Source organism: Dipodomys spectabilis, unplaced genomic scaffold (assembly GCF_019054845.1).
Source record: "Dipodomys spectabilis isolate Male_0828 unplaced genomic scaffold, ASM1905484v1 ptg000002l, whole genome shotgun sequence".
Classification (NCBI taxonomy): Eukaryota; Metazoa; Chordata; class Mammalia; order Rodentia; family Heteromyidae; genus Dipodomys; species Dipodomys spectabilis.
The window spans coordinates 3,956,675-3,979,100 of record NW_024870679.1 but is presented as its reverse complement, the minus strand read 5'-3'; the positions used below and the strand labels follow the sequence as shown (position 1 = coordinate 3,979,100).

The window sequence follows — 22,426 nt, the reverse complement described above, 5'->3', positions numbered from 1 at the left end:
CTAGCATGTGCTTTCTCCATTTCTACATTATACTAGTGTTAAAAGGGAAATTTATTGCTCAATTCTTCCCACTAGATGTGAATTTCAGACCATATGGAGACCAAGAACATTTTCATAACTTTATCCCCCACAAATGCCCAATGCATTACTTAGCATATAGGAAGTAGGTTCTCAATAAACTTGTAAATGAGTAATTGAAGTTGAGGTAGAACCTTTTCTAATGATGTTTTCTATTAAGATTTAATAAAAGTGACCATGAGTTAAACAAATCTCATCATTAACATGTTATATATAACAGGATTAAAATCACTAAAGTCTCTAGGAAATTAATAATATACTCTAGTTTTCTAGGTTTGTTCTGTATGTCTAGGACAGATTTTGTTCCCAGTATTTCCTGTCATTGGAGTTTCCAAAATGATTGTAGGTACAAGTTTATTGCTGGAACTACAGTATGAATTTAGTCTACTCAGGGGGTTACGATTTAACCTCAGAGTGCAAGTACCTAATGAAAATATAGAAAAGCCTTGGAAAATAGTCTGCGGATCCTCATAAGTGAATTATCATCAATTCTTCATCATCCACTTATATGGACTATCCATAGTGTGGACGGTGCAACTATATTTCAAATCTCCATGACATTTCCCTGTTACTCAAGAGTGGTGATGTGAAGCCAGAACATCTGAGTTTAAGCTCCAACAACTTAATTTTCTGTGTGCATGATCACAGAGCCTTAGATTCTTCATCTAGCTAGTGATAATGCTATATAATACCTATGTCCTATGGCCATTTTTGATGCATAAATTATTCTTTAATAGTCTAAGATAAACTGCTTCTGAATTTTACATTTACTGATAAGGCAGAGATTTGTAATTACTAGTGAGGCCAAGATCACTTTAATTTTTTTCATGTCAACTTCATAAAACGGGAAGCATTTTCAAACCGTCACCACGATACAATTAACAGCTTTAACATGGTAGATGGTTTATCCCAACTCATCAACAACCCCCAAAAAGCCACTGAGTAGCATCCCCTTCATGATAGCAATAAAAATATATATTCATCTAAGAGAATTTACACAAATGTAATGGATTTACGGAGTATTAACATCAACTACCCACTAGGAGGAGCTGGATTAGCTTGAGTTCATTTTTCATCACCCAGGGGACTCATGGCAAAGTTAACTATGTTCTGAATAATTTTAGAACAGACACTCTCGCAGGAGAGGGATATTAATACCACTGTCCATCCACTGGTGAACATAACCATTTCAAATAAAAGACTGTATTGTAAGAACACAGACCACTAACAAATACTCTAAAATTTTCTTTTATTTCAGAACTGCCTTTATGTACAGACATCATTAAAAAAAAAATGAACACATACTAGAGATTTTCCAAGGAATTGGCGCTGGGAATAAAATTTAAGGGCAATTAGGAAAACTGAAAATGTCCCAAAGAAGTTCTGAAGATCACTCTTCCTTAAATGCTTAAATGTCCTTGATAACCTCTTCAAGTTCTTCCTTTGTGAACATGTGGAAATTCTGCCCAGGCTGCACTGTGGCTAGCTGGAAAGGAAACCGAAAGGGGTTAATAAGCTGGGCTCAATTCCCTGTTGACAGCCTTTGCATGGTCAGGAGGAGCTGTGCTGGTGATGCAGCTGTTCACTAGGAACTAAGGGATCTGCTGTCCCAGGGGTGTCCTTTCCAGGCAGCAAGTCCCTAAAATAGCTCTGACTCCAGAATAAAAAATTTCTTATTGACCAAATTTTCTATTTTGAGGTTAACCCACTATATAGTAGTTAACCAAATACCTGGCATCCTTTCTACGTTTTTGAAGTTACTTCAATAAAGAGCCAGAAGTATGGCCAACATGGTAGCTGAGGTCAAACCCCAATACCAACAAAAAAGGGGAAGAGAAGGGGAAAAAGGAGAAAAAATAATTTTTAAAAAATTATTAAAAGCACATTTATATACTTCCATGAACTTATGTGTGTGACACTGGGTTACTTTGCCACTGCCACTCAGTACCTCTATTTCTTTAGCTGTAAAATGAGTATAATAGCAGCATCCAACACACAGAGTAGCTGTGAAGATAAAATGTGAGTGTAGGCAGACTGCTTAGAACAGTGCCTCAAATATAAAAAGCAGATTATTAGTATTATTGTTAGGTATTTTCTATAAATTGTGTGGCAGCTTTATAAAAAGCGCTTTGTTTTGTAAAAAGGGTAGTCATGAAACAATTCCAGTAGCTTTGTAACAGGAACTCAATTGTGACTGAAAACATCAAGAACTCCCAGTCCAGATTACAATCTATAAAAATAAAAACCTGAAACTCAAGGTCAAGATGGTTTGTTTACAGCTTCCAATTTGATAAGACTATCTATCATCACTTCACAAAATCCCATGTTTTGGGGGACAATATTGAGGAATAATTGCCACTTCACTTTTGCCTCAAACACTTCTCCTTTTTGCCTATTTTTACTTCAATGTTGCACACTTTTGGGCATTTTTAAGTAAGCTTAACGACTGACATTTAATATAAATTGAAGAATTAGCATTATCTAGTTATGTGTATTTGTCTCTGTTTCATCCCCAAGTAAAATTTAGAAAAAGATTACAGGGGCTAGGAATATGGCTTAGTGGCAGAGTGCTTGCCTAGCATGCCTGAAGCCCTGGGTTCAATTCCTCAATACCACATAAGCAGAAAAAGCCCGAAGTGTCACTGCATCTCAAGTGGTACAGTGCTAGCCTTGAGCAAAAGAAGCTCAGGGACAGTGCCCAGGCTCTGAGTTCAAGCCCCAAAACTGGCAAAAACAGAAAGATGAAAACTTTTAAGACATCTGAAGATCTAGTCTGGGAACAGACTAAAACAAATATTCTCTTAAAGCGCTCCTCTTAGCCTGTAATCCTAGCTACTGAGGAGGCTGAGATCTGAGGATGGAGGTTTGAACAGCCAGCCTAGGCAGGAAACTCTGTGACTCTTATCTCTAATAATCCACTCAGAAAACCAGAAGTGGCGCTGTGACTCAAGTGGTAGAGGCTCACCTTGAGCTGAAGAGCTGAGTGAGAGACAGCGCCAAGGCTGAGTTTAAGACCTATGACCAACAAAAAAAAAAAGAAGAAAAAGAAAAAGAAAAAGCACTCCTCTAGGGTTTCCCAAAAGTATGTTTAATTGAATGAACTATCAGAAGAATCCCAAATATATTTGCAAAATGTTAAAAAAAATTTAAATTTATATGGACTATAAGTTCTATTCCTAGAGCACTTAAAATGTAAATATTATTGTCAATTTTCTTATGGTATATTTACATGACCAACAGTAAGGACAGAGATATAATGTCAATAAAATAGGAGAGTAAAATCTTCTATTTTTTCATCAGATAAGTCATGGCCCAAATGCTAATCTTCCCAAAGCTCTCACAGGGGCTTAAAAAGCAAAAGCAAAAACAAAAACAAAAAACAGAACCTAGGGGACTGAAAGTTTGGTTCAGTGGCAGACGGCCTACCTAACAAGTGTAAGGCCCTGAGTTCAAACCGCAGTACTGTGAAAAACAAAGCAACAAAAAAAAGCCCTAGAAACTGGGAATACTGGAAAAACAAGCAAAAATCAGTCCTATGCAGGACCAGGATGGAAGTTAATACTAATCGTATTTGAACTTAGTACTGCTTTTAGGAAGTTAATTGTTCATGAATAAAATAACCTCTTACACTTGCATGAAGATGAACAAATCTACACAATCAGTTAAGACACTCATCTATATATTTTCTCATTTTACTTTCAAAAAAAAATCTCTGACCCCTTTGTACAGTATTTTCACAATAAAAAAACTTATTAATAAAAAAATCTCTGAGGCAAGTAGAACATATATCCTCTCATTTATCTCATCAATAATAAGTACACTGGATACTGTTGTATTGGAAACTAGGGACTAAAGATGAAGAAAGTCCCTATTTCACTTACTAAGGGCACTGGTTGCTTTCAGTGTCAAGTTAAGTGTTACAAGAAAACTAAGCATATGTAAAAGTGTGGCTGGAGAAGTCCAGGAGGACTCAGAGGAGCTCTGCAGTTGTATAATAACCGGTCAGACAGTGAAGGAAGGGAAGGGCAAATGGAATAGTCAAATGTACAGAAGCATGAACATGACATATTTACAAAACAAATTGATTCTGTGCAGCTAGATCAGAGGTTGCACATAGGATGGGAAATGAAATGAAAAATAAATAATGGCTCACATATCACAAGGAAAGACTGTATCATATTGGCTAAAGTACTTAAGCTGGGCATGATGTTGCACACCTGTAATCACAGCATTAGGAAGGATGATGTAGGAGGACCATGAGGATTGATGGCCTGGAACTCAAGAGTAAGACTGTCTCAAAAACTAAGAAGACAGAAAATCAGGCCTTATTCAAATCTTGACTCTTATTATTTATTTACCAGTTCTGTTGTTTTAGGTAAAGTCGTATTGTCTCAAAGCCTGTTTCCTTTTCTGTGAAGTAGAAAAAAGGATATCTATCTCATATAGTTGTGAAGAGTAAAATAAATAATGACATGTAAAATACTCAGCAAAGGTCCTCATAGATTAAACATATGACTTAAGTAGTGAACTATTATGCCATAAAAAGTTCATAATTTACCTTGCAAACAGGATCAGAAAAGATTTTTAAGTAGAGAGCAATAAAGATTGTGTGTGGACCACCAGAAAATCCATTTTAGTAGCACAATGAAGAATAAAATGGACACAGATAGAGAAAGCCAAAGATGCCAGCAGGAGCACTCTGAAAATATGTAAGGAGAAAAATGGAGGCCTGAACAAAAGAAGGTACTAGATATGGTTGGAGAAGGGGTATTAATATAAGTTATTTTTAAGGAGGCAATGACAAAATTTAGTGACAAAAAAGAGAGATAAAAAATCTTCCAAGTTTCTGGTATGAATGACAAGTAAATTAGTGGTACTATCAACTAGGATTAGAAATACAGAAAAGGAGATGGTATTTTGAAAAGGACTGTCAAATTTGAGGTGAATACTTCAGAAAGTCCTGAAGGCTGCCCAGGAAATATGACAATCAAGAGCTATCCAAGGGGCTGGGAAGGTGGCTCAGTGGTAGAGCGCAAGCCTGAGGCCCTGGGTTCGATTCCTCAGCACCATATAAGCAAAAAGAAAAAAGCCGGAAGTGGTGCTGTGGCTCAAGTGGTAGAGCGCTAGCCTTGAACTGAAGAGCTGAGGGACAGCGCCCAGGCCCAGAGTTCAGGCCCCACGACCGGACCGTCCCCCCCCCCCCAAAAAAAGAGCTATCCTAGTAAAGAGGAGTCCCATGGAAACAGTTGAAATAAATGGCATGACTAAGCAACAAATGGGGGTAAAACACTAGGTACTTCTGTAGTAGCTGTTCCAAACAGCCAAACAGCTTCTGTTTGGAACAGGACTGGAAATAAAGTCTACAATGGAATACCCCTTGGCAATAAAACCTGACAAATGATACCCAAAAACACAGAGGAATTTCAAAATTATGCTGTGTCAAAGAAGCTAAGACAAAAGAGTACATATTGTATAACACACTTTGTATAAAATTCTAGAACACCAAACAAATCTGTAGCTACAGAGGTAGATCAGTAGGGGGTGATGTCACTAGGCAGAAAGGAACTTTTTGGGAGAAAAGAAATGTTCCATTTGACTGGTGGCAGGGGTTATACAGCTGTCAAAATTGTACACTTAAATGGGAGCATTTTACTGCAAGTGAATTATACCTCAACACAGTTAACTGCTTTGAAAAGACAGGTTAGACACAGTAGGTGGGAAGTATTTTAATAGTTTTGTTTATTTGCAGGGGGGGTTTCACTATATAACCCAAGTTGGCTTTGAATGTACTATCCTGCCTTAGCTTCCCAAGTGCTAGGATTATAGGTGGATACCTCTATACAATAGCCAGTATTTCATTTATTTAAAGAAAGATGCAGAAAGTGTCTTTTAGCACTAAAGAAAAACAAACTACCAGAAAAGTACTAACAAAATTCCTCAAGATGGGAGGATCATGACATTTGTTACATCTTATCATCTGAGAGACTGGCAAGAGGAAGTATTTTCAAATGTTCGCTAAAAGCTGGCAACAGTGGCTTACCCCTGTAATCCTTAGCTATTTAGGAGGCTAAGATCTGAGGATGAGGATCATGGTTCGAAGCCAGCCTGCGCAGGAAATTCTGTAAGACTTTTCTTAACTACTAAAAACCAGAATTGACGCTGTGGCTCAAAGTGGTGGAGTGCTAGCCTTGAGCAAAAAAGCTCAGGGTCAGCACCCAGGCCCTGAATTCAAGCCCCACGACTTACCAAAAAAAAAAAAAAAAAAGTTTGCTAATGCAAAAAACAAAAAACCTACTTACAATTTTTTTCTGTGGAGGAACTATGCTACATCTCTTCCTTTTATTACCACTCAAAGAGTAAGCTAACCACGTTCTCCCTCAAACCCTTCAGACCCTCTTATTTCTGCACAAGCCCATTTTAGTACTTGATTTTCAGGACAGTCTATGAAACCTGGTGAGACATTCATTAACAACATTCCAGAACTCTCTACTCTTGTCCTTAACTCGTCAGTTCCCCATCAGGGATTTCAGGGATTTAATCCAACCATCTATTATTTCATGAGTATAGCCAAGAAATATCCTGGTAGTGCTGACTGCTTTAATTACTGATGAACAATTATACCACCTGTTGGCCTACAGAACTATACATGCATACTGTGACTCCAACATAACCTTGATCTTGACTTTCTAGAACAGTGTTTTGTAATTCTAGCCTTAGGATATTTTTGTTTTCTTTTTTGGTACTAGGGCTTGAACTCAGGGCCTGGGTGATGTCCCTTAGCTTTCTCGCTTTTAAAGCTGGTACTCTACCACTTGAGCTCCAGCTCTAGCTTTTTGCTGGCGAATTAGAGTTAACAGTCTTGTAAACTTGGCTGCTGCAGCTGGCTTTGAATGGAGATCTTCAGATCTCAGCTTCTGAGTGGCTAAGGTATAGGCCTAAGATACCAGCACCTGGCTCTTAGACAATGTGGATCAACAATTCTTTTCCTCATTCCTATTTCCCCTATTTCCCAAGTATTTCTTACTCTTTCCCAAATATTTCTCACAGTATTTCCAAATATTTCTCATTCTTACAAATTTCACCATTACATTACCACACTGAACAAATGAACACTCACCAATTTAATTCCAAACCTATATTTTTTAGTTATAAGTCATACAAGAGGTAGGTGTCTTTTTTGCATCTCCACAAACCTACCTATCCTTTAGTCATTACTACTTCCTTTTCTCCTCTCTAGTCTTCCTTTTCTCCTATCTACTCCTACCTACTCATTCTAAACAAGGACATTAGGAATTTAGTCCAAGCCTTCCCATTACTCATCACCCCTGTACCTTATACCCATCCTATATCCTAGCAATCAGATAAAACGCTTAGCGTTTTTGTTTTGAATGCTAGAGCTTCATGCGTGCTAAGCAAGTGCTTTACCACTGAGCCATACCCCCAGCCAAAGATGTTTTTTAAGCAGAAAGTTATGTCTACCTTTCTATGCTTTGTGAATGTTGTTCCCTCTTTCTCAAATTACTTTCCACTCCCTTTTCCAGACACAACTTCTTCCAGGATGCTTTCCTAATGCCCAGACTAAGTTGCATGTTTGCAAGGCAATCTGTTTTATTGCGATTATGAAAGTTCTACCCCAGGCTCTTATCTGTTTCATCCCCTACCCCTACACTACATGGTGTACAACTAAGCAGGGGTCAGATATTCTTTAGCTGCATCCCTGGCTATTAACTGCTATATAATGGGTACTCAATATGACAATGAAATAATTTTATTTTTCCAGTCTTGGGGCTCGAACTCTGGGCTTGGGTGCTGTCCTTCAGCTCAAGGCTAGTGCTCTACCACTTGAACCACAGCACCACTTCCGGTTTTCTGAGTGATATTGGAGATAAGAAAATTCATGGAGTTTCCTGTCTGGGCTGGCTTTGAACCATGATCCTTAGATCTCAGCCTCCTCAGTAGCTAGGATTACAAGGCATGAGCCACTGGCGCCTGGCCTGAAATAAATTTTATTTTCTGAAAACAACTCATTTACTAGGATCCTGTCTTCTCTCTTATAGAACTTTCCAACAACTCTAACATTTTTCTATCCACTAGCTTGATCCATTTACAGATTTAAGTCTTTTCCCACTGTTTAAAGACAAACATCGTTTGTAAGTATTGCCTTCTGCTGTCATTATTCTTGGGAAAGCACCACGTTCTTCATCAACAACTTTTCATTCTTCAGCTCACTGAATTCTGACTTCTGTCATCACTTTACTAACAGTGCTTATTTTTTCCAATAATATGAATAACTTAAAAGACTGAATATGTAGAGCAACTGCGTAACAAGAGTAGGGCTAAGTTCCAACCACAATGCTACCAAAATAATAATAAAAATAACTGTGGGAGTCTCTAATTCCCATTTCCTGTATGGGTGGTTGGAAGTGTTTCTCTCCCATTTTTTTCTAACCATATTATACTAAAATAAATCCTTGCTAGGAATTATAAAAAATTAAATAAATAAATTATAGTAAATTACATATAAATTTTACTTATAAAAGCAATTAAGATGTAATTTATTGTTCAATCCTTAACAAAGCAAGTTATAGTATCTGGGAGATAAATCTCCAATAAACTAGAAACAATACCTCTATGTTAGTTGCATTCAACTTCTCCTCCATTACTTGTTTGAGGATGATGAGAGAAGATTTGATGGCTTCTTTCAATGTCATAGACTTGAAACAAAGAAGGTAAGAAGATGAGCCATTAATGTACATAATCCCTTTTTCCTTCAACAATTTCCTTTATCTCCTGAAGAATGATTTAGCAAATATTAATACATCAGACACCTTAATTTGTGCAGTGCATTACAAGTGTCTGCAAAATTCAAGCAAGTGGTCAAGTATTCAGAATACCCTATTCAGAGAAAAAAGTGCCTTACTCAGAGCCACATATAATAATTGTTTGAAGAGGAGGAAAGAACTGCACTTCTGTAGTACACCCTTGAACTCCTCAGTTAATTCAGAAGCAAGTTGGTATCATATTGGTAACATCCTATGGGCAGCGATGACCAGATGATCTAAAAATGTAGTCCAATGGTTCAGAAAATTCATTTTTAAAATTTGATTTGCACCTAATTTCTTCCATGTGTAAATCTACTATATTTAGCAGAAATGATTTTTTCAAATTTGAAGGTTAATGGCCACCCTGTGTTAAGACTAGTAGAGATATTTTTCTAAGAGCATGTGCTCATTTCATGTCTGTGAAGACATTTTTGTCATTTCCACATGTCTTGTTCTAGGTTGTAGTTTCATGGAGCTACTGTACAAAATTATCAAAACTAACTTTTTAATGTATGTATGGTTTATTATGTAGACATTCTACTTGATGTAAAAACTGATAGTAGGAATTGTAAGAATGTAGTTACCTTGTGATAAACTTCTTGCAAGGAGCTCTGGGCACCCTCTGAAGCAGAGCCAATCGCTCGAGCATCACATTGTACAAAGGTCCCAGATGGGTCCATGTGAAACCTGAAAATCCCCCAGAAGGATTAAAATGCTTGTGAGTGATGGCATTTTACATAACAAATGCCTCAATGAAAATATAAATGCTTGGCCTGCGACCAAGAAATGCCACTGAAATATTGAGGCACAGCTCCAAAAGATGTTCTGTGTTTTGACAAACCAGATCATTTAAAAGGTGTTTGTGCAGCTTGTTACTGGCACAAGAACAGACCTCAGGACCAATGGAATAGAATTGAAAACCCAGAAATGAACCTACAGACCTATAGCCATCTAATCTTCGATAAGGAAGCTAAAAAAATAGAATGGAAGAAAGACAGCCTCTTCAGTAAATGGTGCTGGCAAAATTGGTTAACTACTTGTAGAAAACTAAAGCTAGATCCTTATATATCACCCTGCACCATAATCAACTCCAAATGGATCAAAGACCTGAGTCAAGGCAGGCACTCTGAAAACATTACAGGATGGAATAAGAGAAACCCTAGGTCTCCTTGGCACAGGCGAAATTATCTTAATAGAGACCCAGAAACACAAGAAATCAAAGAAAGGTTGGACAAATGGGATTGCATGAAACTGCAAAGCTTCTGCATGGCAAAGGACATAGCTAGCAAGATCAACAGAAAGCCCACGGATTGGGAGAAGATCTTCACTAGCCATAAAACAGACAAGGGTCTCATATCTAAAATATACCTGGAACTCAAAAAATTAAATCCCCCAACAACAAATCTTCAAAGAAATAACTGACCAATAAATAAGTGGGCTAAACTTAAAGAGAAACTTCTCTGAAGAGGAAAGAAGGATGGCTAATAGACACATGAAGAAATGCTCAACCTCTCTAGCCATAAAAGTGCGAATCAAAACAACATTGAGATACCACCTCACCCCAGTTAGAATGGCTATAATCAAGAACTCTAACAACAGATGCTGGAGGGGATGTGGACAGAAGGGAACCTTACTGCATTGTTGGTGGGAGTGTAAACTTGTTCAACCACTTTGGAAAGCAGAATGGAGGTTCCTCAAGACTCCACATAGAGCTCCCCTATGACCCAGAAATCCCACTTTTGGGCATTTACCCAAATGTTCACAAACAAGACCACACTAAAGTTACCAGCACGACAATGTTTATTGCAGCCTTATTTACCATAGCTAAGATATGGAACCAACCCAGATGCCCCTTAATAGATGAATGAATCAAGAAAATGTGGTATATATACACAATGGAATTCTATGCCTCCATCAGAAAGAATGACATTGCCCCATTTGTTAGGAAATGGAAAGACTTGGAAAAAATTATATTAAGTGAAGTAAGCCAGGCCTAAAGAAACATAGGTCCCATGGTTTCCCTTAATTGCAGTAACTAGTATATGTCTGAGTCAAGCAGAAAAGGTCAGATAAGTTGATGTTAGGGAAATGAACTTTAAGATACATATTCAAATGTTTTTTTTTCCTTCATGTGATTGTTTCTAACACATTTATAAGATTATTTCTTTGTTGCTTTGTATGTCCCTCCCCCATGGTATAACCCCTGCTTTCACTGTATTTGATGTTATAATTTGTGGAAGAGAAGGGAAAAAACAAATTGTTTAAATAGGGATACAAGTGGACCCATTGCAACAATGAGATGTACAAGTTGTTATGCCGAAAACAAACTTTACAACTTTGGTGGGGGGAAACAAAGGAAGAGGCTACAATGCTTGATAAGAAATATACTCATTATCTTGCCCATGTAATTGTAACCTCTGTACAGCATTTTCACAATAAAAATAAATAAAAATAAAAAATAAAATAAAAGGTGTTTGTGAACTTCCTTGGGGATTTAGAAGTATAGTAATTAAATATATATTATATAGAGAAAACTAACATTTGTGTAACTTAATCTGAGAATGTAGATCTGATCAGTATGCAAACATATTCTGACTGTAGTAATAAAGTTACTTCTAAATCTTTCCAGAACTGGAACTGGTCCCAATAAAGGAGTTATTAGGTCATGGATTCCCAAATTTTGGTTGCATAAACATCACAGAATCACTTGACTTTAAAGTTAAAAGCCCTATGTTTTCTAGGTTTATAATAACTTTCTCACGACTTAAACTAGTAGACCCTACCCAAAATTACATTAATCACCACCTTCTCCCCAAAGTAGATTTTAAAAAAAAAAAAGCAAAATAATACTTACAGCTGGGGTCCTTTCTCATCAACTCCTCCAAATAACAGTGCTACTCCAAAAGGACGAGACTAGAACCAAAATACAAGAGGAATTGAGAAATGGCTATAAAGTAAGGGAAAAAAAGCTAGGAAAAAATAAAAATACATGCAGAAGACAAACGTACAGGACTTTAACCTAACTCAATACACATCACACTCACCATGGCACCTGGGTCTGCATCTTCTTCTCCAAACTGTAGAGCAAGATTGGACACAGCTTGGGTCACACTCTCCACCGTCATTGTCTCATTGTAGGTAAACCAATGATTCTATAAGGAAAGAATGGTATTCCCTTCTGATAAGAACATTAAAGCAGTCCACCATCTTTACTATACTCATCCCCCTTCAACTGTGATTAGAAACCGAACTGTCTTTTTTTCCTTTTCTCCCACTTTTCTCTTTTCCTTCCTCCTTGCCCCTGCCTTCTTTTTTCTGATCAAGACTAGTACTTTGCCACTTGAGCTAATGCTCCACTTTCAGCTTTTTTGTGGTTAGCTGGAGATGAGGCTTGTGGATTTATCTGCTCAGACGGTCTTTGAACTGTGATCCTCAGATCTTAGCCTCCAGTAGCTAGGATTACAAGCATGAGCCATCAGTACCAGGCTACAACTAACTTTTGATCTAAGTAGATTCATTATCTCTGTTTAAAAGTATTGAGACCCAGAAAGGTTAAGTATTTCCCATGCCACACAACTACTTGAGGCAAAACTGAAATACAAATCAAGTGCAGGGCTGACCATTACCCTGCCTTTATGTATGTGCTGGTGTGCATGTGTGGGTAGGAGTGGGCAGGAGTGCATGTACACGGTGAGAAGGCTCTTCATTCCACCGTCCTTGGTAGGTAGTGGTAAGAATTTATGAATGCCCAGTGGAATGCTATCTTACTCTGGGAAGGAGGCCGTGACCATCAACAGCTTAGTCTGTGCTTGGACCCAAGCACCAGCCCTCCAGGGCCACCACAAGTGCCCTCTCTGTCTCACCTATGTAGCCTTCACAGTAGGGGCAGTAGTATAACCACCCTTGTGGCCACCAGCACCCAGCCTCTTACCATGAAGTCTTTATGAAATCCAGGCTGGGCTCAAATTCACTATGTAGCCATGTGTGGCCTAGCACTACATTGCGGAGTGCTTAGAATTGCACAAAAAGAAAAATAGCTGACAGCAGATGGAGTGGCACAGGCCTGTAATCCCAGCATTTGGGATGTTGAAGCAGGACACTCATATCCAATGTGGATTACAGAGCAACCCCTTATCCCTGAGGGGGGGGGGGGGGGGGGGGGGAGGAAGGAGGGAGGGAGAAAGCAAGAGAGTTCTGAAAATAAGCATGTTTTAAAAGTTACAAGTAATGATAGACTAGAGAATTACTCCCTTGAAAAATAGGACTAAGCCCTGAAACATAAAAGTTGTGTCATTTCACAAAGTATATGTTAATAACCTAGTACCATCTTATTCTCTTAGTGTGTAAGTTAAAGTACATATTCTCACGTAAGTACTGAGAGCAAATCTGCAATGAAGTGCAAAAATTTTTTAAATCTTTTCTTACTAGCTTATATCTCGAGGCCATAGGAACTCAGGATTAAAAAAAAAAATCAGCCAGGCACTGGTGGCTCATGCCTATCATCCTAGTTACTCAGGAGGCTGAGGATTACAGTTCAAAGCCAGCCAAGGCAGGAAAGTCTCATGAAATTCCTATTTCTAATTATTACAAAAAAGCTAGAAGTGGAGCTATGACTCAAGTAGTCGAGTACTAGCCTTGAGCAAAAGAAGTACAAGGGCAGCACCTAGGCTCAGAGTTTAAGCCCCAGGACTGACACACACACACCAAAACAACAACAAAAAAATCTGCATTCCTAACCAGTTTTTAATCCCCTAGAACAAATCATACTTACCAGAAGATAGCAGTTATAAGCCTCCCAGGAAAAGGTTGGAGAAAAAAATATCCTTTAACTATGACCACATTCTGTTATTGTTTCATAGAAAATAAATTGGAATAGAATGCAGTACATGGGGTTGTTTTACCTGGGGTAAATTCAGAGGAAGCAAGAGCATCAGCTCTACTGCCTAGAGCTTCCTTAAAGCTTCAATAGTTAAAACAGCTAATTCATAAGGTCCAGGAAGATTCTACCCCAAACCATTCCCTTGGGCCACATTTAATATTGACACAGATAGCTGCAAAGTAAGCCAGAAAGCTGTATCATCACTATACAAGGAACTCAAGCACCACAGTAAAAAAGGGAGAAGGTACTGATTTTACCTGTGTTTCAACTCTGGCTTTATCAATTAAAGTCTTAGCATCAGCAATTAGCCCACTCATGGCACAACCTGCAATGTGAAAAAAAGCAACATTGACCCAGTTACAAAATCCTTGCAAAACTTTTTCTTATCTACTCAGGAAACACTAAAATTATGGAGTGCAAACCATGGCAATATACCCATGGAATTAGATTAGATGGAAATGATCAACACTGAACCCAAGTGCAATGATGTTACAAATGAAAAATTGTCTACAATGTCACAGAAGTACAGCTCATAGCTAGGAGACAGAAGGGTAATAGCCAACCAAACATGAATTTCAGCATATTTTGTCTCTAAGAATCTCTTTAGCTTTTAGATCTTGATATATTTGAACTAAGCAAACACTAGCAATCCAACCTGAGACACCTGAGAAAAGCAAACAACCTCACTATGTCTACAGCAGAAGACCAGAATATCAAAAGCCATCTCACTTCTCTGACCCACACAAACCAACCAGTGTTATTAGAAAGTTTGCCTGACAGTCCAAAATGCCAAGACTATGGCTATCCCTGTTACTTAGATGCCATGACCTAAATCCAAATCTCAACATAGGTTTTTCAAGTGTTAGATCTATAAAGCCAAATGACTCCTTTAATAGATCTACTTGATATAATTTTTTTTTTCTAGACCCCATCTACTTCCTTGGCCCTTACAACCAATTATATGCCAAGTTCTGTCACTCTCTAGTTGATTACCACTCTCATTAATCCCTTCCTCTCCATTTCAGGCCACTGACTTGGTTGAAGCTTTTAGCATCTCTGTTCAGACACTTAAAAAATTCCTTGGGTCAGCCGACAGTGGCTCACACCTATAATTCTAGCTACTGAGGAGGCTCACATCTGAGGATCACAGTTCAAAGCCAGTCCTGGCAGAAAAGTCCATGAGATTCTTATCTCCAGTTAACCACCAGAAAACTGGAAGTGATATTGTGGCTTAAGTGGTAGAGTGCTAGCCTTGAGCTGAAGAACTCAGGGACAGTGCCCAGGCCCAGAGTTCAAGACCCACAACCCATGGGGAAAAAAAATTCCTTGGGCTGGGTGTAGTGGTGCACAACTATAATCCCAGCTATTTGGGAAGTAGAGATTGGAAGATATAGGTTGAGGAGTGACAAAATAACAAGAGCTTATCTGCTAATTAGCAAGACCATACTCTAAGCAGGGTAGGGTGGCACAGGTTAAAAATCCCAGCTACTCAGGAAGCAGAGCTATCTGATCAAGACTGGCCCAGACAGCCGGTTGCCGGTGGCTCAAGCCTGTAATCCTAGCTAATCAGGAGGCTGAGATCTGAGGATCATGTTCAAAGCCAGCCTGGACAGGAAAGTCCATGAGACTCTTATCTCCAATAAACCACTAGGAAACTGGAAGTGACACTGTGGCTCAAGCAGTAGAGTGTTCACCTTGAATTAAAAGCTGAGGGATAGCACCCAAAGCCCAGAGTTCAAGCCCCACAACCGACAAAAAAAAAAAAGACTGGCCCAGATAAAAGTGGAAGACCCTATAAAAAAGAAACTAAAACAAAATAAATACCAGGAAATGGGTACCTCAGAGGGTAGGGTATGTCAAGAGGGGGGCGGGGGAGGGTAGACAAATGAAGAAAAGACCGGGAAGAATGCAGTAAAAAATTCAATGTATATCCTACAGAATTAAGAAAATTAAGTGAGGAAAGGGGGTAGACTGGGAGAGACAGGAGAGAATGTTGAAAGGGGTGACACTGATCAAGATGCACTGTGTTCATAAACTACCTTTTTGAATGGCAACTTCTTTGTACAGCCACTTAAAGACAGTAAGAATATAAAATAAAATATAAACAAAAAGTGGTAGAAGGCTCCTGCCCAGAAAGTACAAGGTGGAATTCTATCCCTAGTACTAGTACCAAAACAAACAATTATAAATGGGTCTCATCTTCAGTCTAAGTTCATAGCCTACACTGAACAGTTATCAGAATGTTCTTCCTACAATTCCAGTGTGATCACATTACCTCATTGTTTAAAACCTTTCCCACCAATTCAAAAGAATCAAGTCCAAGCCCTTGAGCAGGGCAAAAAAGGACAAATCATTAGTATCTGACCCAGACTCACTGCCTACACAGTTCACTTCTGAGTCACACTAAAGTACTTGTATCCTTTATATATTTTTTTGCCACCATAGCTTTGCTTATTTCTCTTTCTTCTTTTTTTTTTTTTTGCATTCTTATAACAGTTTTATTGGTATGTGATTGAGATACAATAAACTACACAAGTTTAGAGTGCACAGTGTGGTAACTTTTGACCTAAGTACATTCCCCTGAAACTATTTCCATAATCAAAATAGCCCATTTGAGGATCTGTTGTGGGGGGGATTTCATTTTTTGAGTTCTCAGTGTATTTTAGATATGAGACCCTTGTCCATTGTATGGCTAGTGAAGATCTTTTCCCAATCTGTGGGCTTTCTATTCATCTTGCTAACTATGTCCTTTGCCATGCAAAATCTCTGCAGTTTCATGCAATCCCATTTGTCCAATCTTTCTTTGATTTATTCTGGGTCTTTGTTAAGAAAATTTTGGCCTGTGCTAAGGAGCTCTACAGTTTCTCCTATTCCTTCCAACAAATCCTCAAAGAAACAACTACCTGATTAATAAGTGGGCTAGACTTATTATTTCTCTTTCTTCTGTATAGAAGATTACACCCAGACACTTGTCTGCCTGGTAGGCACTTTTTATATTTCAGAATTGAGCCTAGCATCAACTCAGCTCAAGCATTACCTTCATGGCATTCTTTTCTGAAAAGCCCACTATCACTGATCTCAAGCAAGACTAATTTTCCTCACTTATATCCCTACTGTACAGACTGTGTACTCCATCAAATTAAGACATATATCCCAGAAAACAATATATGACTATATTCTAGTGTTTAACATAATGGCTAACACATTATTCAGTGAAGTGACATTGACCAACCTCTAAAAGACAGGTAAGTAAAGTAGATACAATGTTGAGATAAAGTAGAAACAATGCTCTTAATTGCAAAAGACAAATTCTATTTCTACATCTATGAAATAAATACTACCAAGCTTCTATAGTTACCATGGCATTTGGTTCTCTTGCCTTAAACAATCACTTTACCAATGTTTCATTGATTATATTACTAGAAAGATTTCCATGCTATAAATAAAACCATTTACCCTGTAACACTACTGTCAGAAGCCAAGGCAAAAGAATTATACCAAAAAGCAAAAAAAGAGGGGTAAGGTGGGACAAGAAGAAAAACAGCTGGGCACTGATGGCTCATATCTGTAATCCTAACTACTCAAGTAGCTGAATATGAGGATCACAGTTCATAGTCATCCTGGGCAAGAAAGTCCATTATCTCCTATTAACCACCAAAAAACAAGAAGTGGCACTGTGGCTCAAAGTGGTAGAGTGCTAGCCTTGAGCAAAGAGCTCAGGGGCAGTGACTACCCAAGCCCTGAGTTCAAGTCCCATGACTGACCAAAAAATAAAAAATAAAATAAAATAAACAGAGGAAAAAAACTGATCTGGACAAAATCTATATTCTTATAACTCTCTGGGCCTTACCTACTCAAAAGATCTTGGAGAATTCCTATTTTTCAATAGACACTCAGTTTTCCCACATACATCCTCAATACCAATGGCCTCTTACCAGAGCTAACATACATCAGTGAAGACCTACAAATCATAGGGAAATAGCCAACAATTTAATCTTCGCATATTTCAACAACCATCATATTTGCCAAGGCCTTGGCTACAGGATAGTTCAATGGTAGAGTGCTTGCCTAGCATGTATGAGGCCCTGATTCAGTTCCAAGCACACTTACACATACACACATACACACAAAAATCACATAAAATAATAAAATATAACAAAACGTATTTGAAGATGAAAGGCAGTTCTGGGAATAGGTTAAACATAAATGAGTCTTGCAAATGCTTTGCACTCTTAAAGTTATAAATTGTGTCCAAGCCCTAGAAATAATAGCTAATCAGAAGATAAGGCAGTTGTTCTGTGACCCTCTGTTGGAACATAATAGAAGAAAAGTTAATGTAGGCCAGATTCCACAACACAACTCTCGCCTACTAGTTACCTATATGAGCATCAATCTCTACAATTTTCTCAATGCTGCTAGGCTCCATGAGTGGGGAGGTAATTCTCTTCTCCACTGCTAGGCATACACCTTCTGATGTCTGGATCCCAATGGCTGTAGAACCAAGCTAAAAAGAAACATATGATTACCATGTAATGTATAGGTCAAAGAACAGTTGCACATTCTCAACAGAAATCTCTCTGTATATCTTCACAAGATAAGATGTTTCAGTTTTCCATATCTAGTATGTAGAGAGAACAAGAAGCACCCTATTAAGCAATACACCATTCCACTAATAAAAACACTGATTTATAGAATTTTGTGCTTCTAAAGTAAAAGCCTGTAGCTCAGTAGCAAAGCACTTGCATAGCAAGTGAAGAACTGGCTTTATTCCCCAATTGCATAAAAAGGGGGTAGGGGCAAAGAAGAAGTCTAAAAGAGTCTTGGAAGCATCTGAAAAATTATCGACTCTAATGCCAGTATTGGGGAGGAGGGAATTCTAAAACTGTAATCATAGTGTACAACAAAGTAATAAAACTCTTCTATCTCCTTCTATCCATGCCACCATCCTAGTCATATACCTCTACATCCCTTGGTTTCCATCTGCAAAATGAGGATAATGCTAATAATACTGACAAGGAAAATCAATACATAAATTAACATATAATACTTAAAATGGTGGTACCACATAATAATTTTAAAAATACTGTTTATTACCTGGTTGCTAGTCTCTTTATCCTTAATTGTTCTTTTCTCATGTATATTTCATGTTACAGCCTGACTGATCTAGTAAAATGATATTTTCACTAAATCTTTCTTCAAGAATATCTCCCTGTGCTGCCTATAATTTAAAATTCAAACAAGCTTTCAGACCCCTCACAACCTAATATCTTTCTCTTCCAACTCTAGTACTCAGTACCTAGCATCACTCAGGTATAGCTCAACCCATCTGCCCAGCACTCCTCCTTAAGCTCTTCTACTCTATTCCTTTTATCTCTCCAAATTCTCCCACCTTCACAAAGCCTTCCAAATTGTGCTCTCAATTCCCGTTATACTTAACTAGTTCTACAAAACAATGCCAACAGTAAGAATCAGCCCTCATCCAAAGAATTTGTGAATATCTATGCATAACATGCCTACAGACTGATCATGTATCATATACTTTTCAAAAGTATAAAGTTGTGATTTTATTTAGAAGATCTTATTTAAAAGCAAAGTTGGACTGGGAAGGTGGCTCAGGTAGAATACTTGCCTTGCATGCATGAGGCCCTGTGTTCGATTCCTCAGCATCACATAAACAGAAAAAGCTGGAAGTGGGTGCTATGGCTCAAGTGGTAGAGTGCTAGCTTTGCACTGAAGAGCTCAGAACAGTGCCCAGGCCCAGAGTTCAAGCTCCATGACCAGCAAAAAAAACAAAAACAAAACATTAAAGCAAAGTGAGCCAGGCGCTGGTGGCTTATGCCTGTAATCCTAGCTACTCAGGAAGCTGACATCTGAGGATCACGGTTTAAAGCCAGCCAGGGCAGGAAAGTCCATGAGACTCTTATGTCCAATAAACCACTAGAAAATCGGAAGGGGTGCTGTGGAGAGTGCCCAAGCCCAGAATTCAAGGCCCACAACTGACAAAAAAAAAAAAAAAAAGAAAGAAAAAAAAAAAAGCAAAGTGAGACATCTTACTTCATCTAAAGGTATAGGCTAAATAACGTATATTAATTTCATTCCTTCCTTAAATCTGTTAATGTAAAATTAAAGGGCTTTAAAAAAAAAAAAAGCATAGGGCTGGGAAGGTGGCTCAGTGGGAGAGCGCTTGCCTTGCATGCATGAGGCCCTGGGTTCAATTCCTCACCACCACATAAGCAAAAAGAAAAAAGCCAGAAATGGCACTGTGGCTCAAGTGGTAGAGCACTAGCCTTGAGCTGAATTGCTGAGGGACAGTGCCCAGGCTCAGAGTTCAGGCCCCACGACTGGACTCAAAAAAAAAAAGGCATAGAGGGCACTAGTGGCTGGTGGCTTACTTCTGTAATCCAAACTGCTCAGGAGGCTGAGATCTGAAAATCACAATTTGAAGCCATTCTGGGCAGACAAGTTCATGAAGACTCTTATCTCCAATTAATGAATATACAAAAAAAAAGAGAAAAGAAAAGAAAAAAGCCAGAAGCAGAGCTGTGGTTCACGTGTCAGCCTTGAGCAAAAAAAAGGTCAGGGACAACACCCAGGCCCTGAGTTCAAGCTCTAGAACTGGCACCAAAAGAAAAAAAAGGCATAAATAGTTGGACACCTATAGTTCATATGTAATCCTGGCTACTTGGAAGGCTAAAAAACCTAGGCTTATTCTCTAGAGAAGGAAGAGCCTTTGGATTGTGGGGCCACACCAACTATTGTCAAAGGGAGAGGTACTAAACTGAAAAACCAACTAATTTATTAAAAATATAAAGAATCTAATGTTAAAATCCTAGCTTTCTTTCCTCACTCAGCTCTGAGCCAGAAGCCGGAAATAACCTCTTGGCATGAAATAAGAAGCAGTTGTCTTCTCTACAGAAGTTGCTATAAAAGTTTTATTTAAAAAAAAATCAAATTCTACACTAACAAATACATTTTATGCAATGACTCAAACCCACAAGCAGATACAAATATATAAATACAATAGGAAAAATATTTCATGAAAATAAAAAAAACTCAGTGGCCAATACTCTAGGCAAGGAATTGTTATCTAATGTTCTATCCTACTTCAAAAAGAAAATGCTCAAGCCAATGTAATGGTACATGCCTGTAATTCCAGCATTTGGGAAGTGGAAGAAGGATCATGAATTTGAGCTCAGCTTGGCTACCCAGCAAGACTCTAACTCAATAAAAAAGAAAAAGAAAACTATTTCTATGACCAGTATGTTGATACCAATATCTACTACATGGGTTGAGACTTACAATTTGAAGAACTCTAAAAAATTTGGCCACCTCAAGAGGAGACAATGTTTTTAAATTAAGCCACGCACCAGTGGCTCATGCCTGTAATCCTAGCTACTCGGGAGGCTGAGATCTAAGGACCATGGTTCAAAGCCAGCCCAGGCAGGAAAAGTCCATAAGACTTTTTATCTCCAATTAACCACCAGAAAACTGGAGTGGCACTGTGGCTCAAGTGATAGAGCACTTGCCTGGAGCTGAAGAGCTGAGGGACAACGCCCAGGCCCAGAGTTCAAGCCCCAGACAGACAAAAAAAAAAAAAGGCAATTATTTACTTCATTATTATTATAGAGGTGATGTACAGAGGGATTACAATTACATGAATCAGGTAATGAGTACATTACCTTTCATAGAGTGTTTTCTGTTCCCTCATTTTCTCTCAGTCCCTCTCTCCCATTTCCACTCACTTTCATCAGTGTCCAGTGAGCTCACCATACATAGGTAAAGAAGACAGAATCATCAAAAAGACTAAAAAGAAAGGAAAGAAGGAAAAGAGAAAAAAAGAGACAGACAGATAGACAGGAAGGAAGGAAGGAAGGAAGGAAGGAAGGAAGGAAGGAAGGAAGGAAGGAAGGAAGGAAGGAAGGAAGGAAGGAAGGAAGGAAGGAAGGAAGGAAGGAAGGAAGAAAGATGTCTCTTGTTTCCACAGGAGTTTGTTTCAGTATGTATATTATTTATAAATATGAAGAGCCACTTAAGCATTGTGCCTTTGTGTTTCTCTCCTAAGAATATCTTCTTTTTGTCTCACTGTGTGTATCTAGAATCTTATACAATTTATCATATCCCAGTGTATTTTAGATCTAATTTCCACTCAGAGATAACATGTGCCTTATCTCTCTGAGCTTGGCTTACCTCACTTAACATGATTTGTTCTAGTTCCATCCATTTCCCTCAAAATGACATTATTTTATTCTTTCTAATGGCTGTGTAAAATTAAGAGGAAACAACTTTTTTTTTAATTAGTGGAAAAAATTCCTAAAGAAAAATATTTCAGGCCAGGTATCAGTGGCTTATGCCTGTAATCCTACTCAGGAGGCTGAGATCTGAGGATCATGGTTCAAAGCCAGCCCAGGCAGGAAAGTCCATAGACTCTTATCTCCAAGTAAGCACCCAAAGAGCCGAGAAAGTAGAGCTATGGCTCAAGTGGCAGAGCACTAGCCCTGAGCACAACAGCTCAAAGATAGTGCCCATGCCTTGAGTTCAAGCTCCAGAACAAGCAAAAATTAAAAAAAAAAAAAAAATCCTTTGGCCATGTGTAGGGCACAGGGCAGCAAAGATGGTGCTGAGAGGGAGCTGAGTGGGCAGAGCCCAA

General features: G+C 38.4%; 1 protein-coding gene across 1 annotated transcript in view; it reads right to left on the bottom strand.

The window, feature by feature from the left end:
• Positions 1 to 1,310: 1,310 nt before the first annotated feature.
• Psma5 (proteasome 20S subunit alpha 5) overlaps positions 1,311 to 22,426 on the bottom strand; it is a 28,077-nt gene continuing 6,961 nt past the window's right edge. The window contains exons 3-9 of the mRNA XM_042683877.1: positions 18,157 to 18,283; positions 14,037 to 14,104; positions 11,945 to 12,052; positions 11,755 to 11,813; positions 9,485 to 9,587; positions 8,706 to 8,792; positions 1,311 to 1,564 (exon numbers count right to left, since the gene is read on the bottom strand). Of these exons, the coding sequence (XP_042539811.1) occupies positions 1,487 to 1,564; positions 8,706 to 8,792; positions 9,485 to 9,587; positions 11,755 to 11,813; positions 11,945 to 12,052; positions 14,037 to 14,104; positions 18,157 to 18,283 (630 nt within the window). The 3' untranslated portion in view covers positions 1,311 to 1,486. The remainder of the gene's footprint in view (positions 1,565 to 8,705; positions 8,793 to 9,484; positions 9,588 to 11,754; positions 11,814 to 11,944; positions 12,053 to 14,036; positions 14,105 to 18,156; positions 18,284 to 22,426) is intronic.